The 2639-nt window shown below is 46.6% G+C and overlaps 1 protein-coding gene across 1 annotated transcript in view; it reads left to right on the top strand.

The window, feature by feature from the left end:
* wwc1 (WW and C2 domain containing 1) overlaps positions 1-2639 on the top strand; it is a 54773-nt gene that overhangs the window by 43301 nt on the left and 8833 nt on the right. Inside the window, exons 13-15 of the mRNA XM_034889998.1 lie at positions 314-484; positions 1014-1206; positions 1426-1566. Coding sequence (XP_034745889.1) covers positions 314-484; positions 1014-1206; positions 1426-1566 — 505 coding nt within the window. The remainder of the gene's footprint in view (positions 1-313; positions 485-1013; positions 1207-1425; positions 1567-2639) is intronic.

Raw genomic sequence — 2639 nt, 5'->3', positions numbered from 1 at the left:
TCAGATACAGTATTAGGGACCACTAAGGTCTATATAAAGAGACTTCAGATACAGTATTAGGGGACCACTAAGGCCTATTTGAAAGCATCCAAAAAGCACCATGTCATGGTGCCTTGAAATAAAACATCACTTTCATTACATTATTTTCACTTGTTTTCATTTAAACCAAATACACTACACATGTTCTAAAGGCCACCCCGTGCCCTCCTTCTAGCCCCTCCCCTGAATTAGACAATGATGTAGAAATGGTTTCAGGCCTACTTGATGTTTCACTCCGAGGTGTGCGTCTCTGTGTGGTTGTGTTTTCCTCCAGGCCCGGCCTCCCTGCAGACCTCCCGCTCGCCTCCTACGAGGAGAGGTTGGCGCTGGGCTGCTCTCAGGTGCAGCTCGGCTTCCGCTACGAGTCCAGAGACCAGCGTTTCACCATCCATGTCATGCAGCTGTCCAACTGCAGCGCCCTCTGTCTGCCGGCTGACCAGAAAATGTACGTCCTTTTACTTTGATTTACTAGAGAGCAGTGTTGTTTCATCAAGACCACCTAAACCGAGACCAAGTCATCACCATGACCAGAGTGTATCAAGACAAAGACAAGACTTTGAGGTGTTAAGACCAAGACAAGACCAAGACATTGAAAGGTCGACACCGAGACTAGACCAAGACTTTGAGGGATTGAGCCTGAGACATTCCAAGACTTTTAGAGGTTGACACAGAGACAAGGTCAAGACTTTTAGGTGTTGAGACCAAGACAAGACCAAGACTTTGAGCATTAGATTTAGTTTTTGTCAAAGCTTTTAGTTTTTATCTAGTTTTAGTTGACTAAAAACATGCTTCACTGCTTATTTTAGTTTCCTATAATAACCCGGGACCAAACAGCGTCACGGTATTCACGTCATTGATGTTGTCGTCTTTGTTGTCATGTACTGTATGTCAGTTTCTTTGCTACTGCAGCAAAATGAATTGCCCCTCGGGGACAAATAAAGGTCTTGAACTTGTAACGCTTGCGTATCCTGCAGGTATGTGCGTTCGGCAGTGCTGCCCTGTGTGGAAGCCACGCGCTGCCTCTTCCGAACGCGCGGCTCTCTGCCTAGCGACGTCGTGGACGTCAACGAGGTGTTCAGCATGCAGATATCCCACAGTGCATTGCGGCAGAAAACACTGAGGGTCGACGTCTGCAACACTAGCAAGTCAGGCCATGAAAAGTGTCTGGTTAGTAGAACTCTCCTATGGAAGTTATGAAAAGCCATTGAATTTTTTTGCCTCTGAATTTTACTCTTCCACTTATTTTCACCTTTATTTTTCAGTGTTCACAAATTCAGAATCACAAATTGATTTCTTTTTTTTCCAGATGTTAACACTGCATTTTATACAGCTGAAATTGGGCTATTACCTATTACATTTTTTTTTTTAATTTGATCTCTTGTCCAGGCGGGAGCCCAGATCAGCCTGGCTGATGTCAGCTGTTCGGAGGAGAGATGCAACAAGTGGTACAACCTGCTGAGTCGCGCCTACATGCCCGAGATCAACAACAAGGAGAAAGAGAGCAGAGCAGCCAGCGGCTCCGACAGGGTACAGAGGGACGGGGGGACTGGGGGGACTGGGGGGGCTTTTGCTTCACTTTTGCTTCTGCTTCTTTGTCGGCACCTAAAACTGTTAGTTGTGGAGTAGAACAGACTGAATAAAAGGCTCTGTGAGGACACCAAACCAAGCAGGAATAATTATGAACACTTTCAGAGAATGAACAACACTGAGACTGCGGCAGCTGTGGCAGTGAAGAACACATACATGGGGGGCGGCCTCTAGCTGAGTCCCGCAGCGGCCCGGGTTCGAATCCGACCTGCGTCCCCCTTGCTGCGCGTCATCCCCCGTCTCTCAACCCGTTTCATGTCTACCCACTTAGTAAAGGAAAAAGCCCTCAAAAATTAATCTTTAAGAACAGATACATGTTACAAACAACATACATTTGTACGCGACCGTCGGAAGCAACGTATCATGATAAAAATGGAAGGAGCGAGCTTTGAAAGTGTAGGAAGCCACCGGCGATAGTGTTTAAAGCGAGCTTTGAAAGTGGCGAGCCTCGTAAGTGTAGGAAGACAGCGGCTATAGTATTGACAGCGAGCCTTGAAAGTGTAGAAAGCAAGCGGCAATAGTGTTGAAAGTGAGCCTCTATAATAGCAAAAGCGAGCCTCAAAAGTGTAGAAAGTGGGCAGCGATAGTGTTGGAAGCGAGCCTCTAAAGTGTCGAAAGCGAGCCTCTAAAGTGTCGAAAGCGAGCCTCTAAAGTGTTGAATGGGAGCCTCTAAAGTGTTGAAAGCGAGCCTCTAAAGTGTTGAAAGCGAGCCATAAAAGGGTAGAAAGCGAGGCTCTAAAGGGTAGAAAGCGAGCCTCTAAAGTGTTGAAAGTGGGCAGCGATAGTGTTGGAAGCGAGCCTCTAAAGTGTTGAAAGCGAGCCTCTAAAGTGTCGAAAGCGAGCCTCTAAAGTGTTGAATGGGAGCCTCTAAAGTGTTGAAAGCGAGCCTATAAAGTGTTGAAAGCGAGCCTTAAAAGGGTAGAAAGCGAGGCTCTAAAGGGTAGAAAGCGAGGCTCTAAAGGGTAGAAAGCGAGCCTCTAAAGTGTTGAAAGCGAGCCTTAAAAGGGTAGAAA

Source organism: Etheostoma cragini, chromosome 13, assembly GCF_013103735.1.
Source record: "Etheostoma cragini isolate CJK2018 chromosome 13, CSU_Ecrag_1.0, whole genome shotgun sequence".
NCBI lineage: Eukaryota > Metazoa > Chordata > Actinopteri > Perciformes > Percidae > Etheostoma > Etheostoma cragini.
Note: the sequence above shows the minus strand (reverse complement) of the source record. Positions and strands in the feature narration are given on the sequence as shown.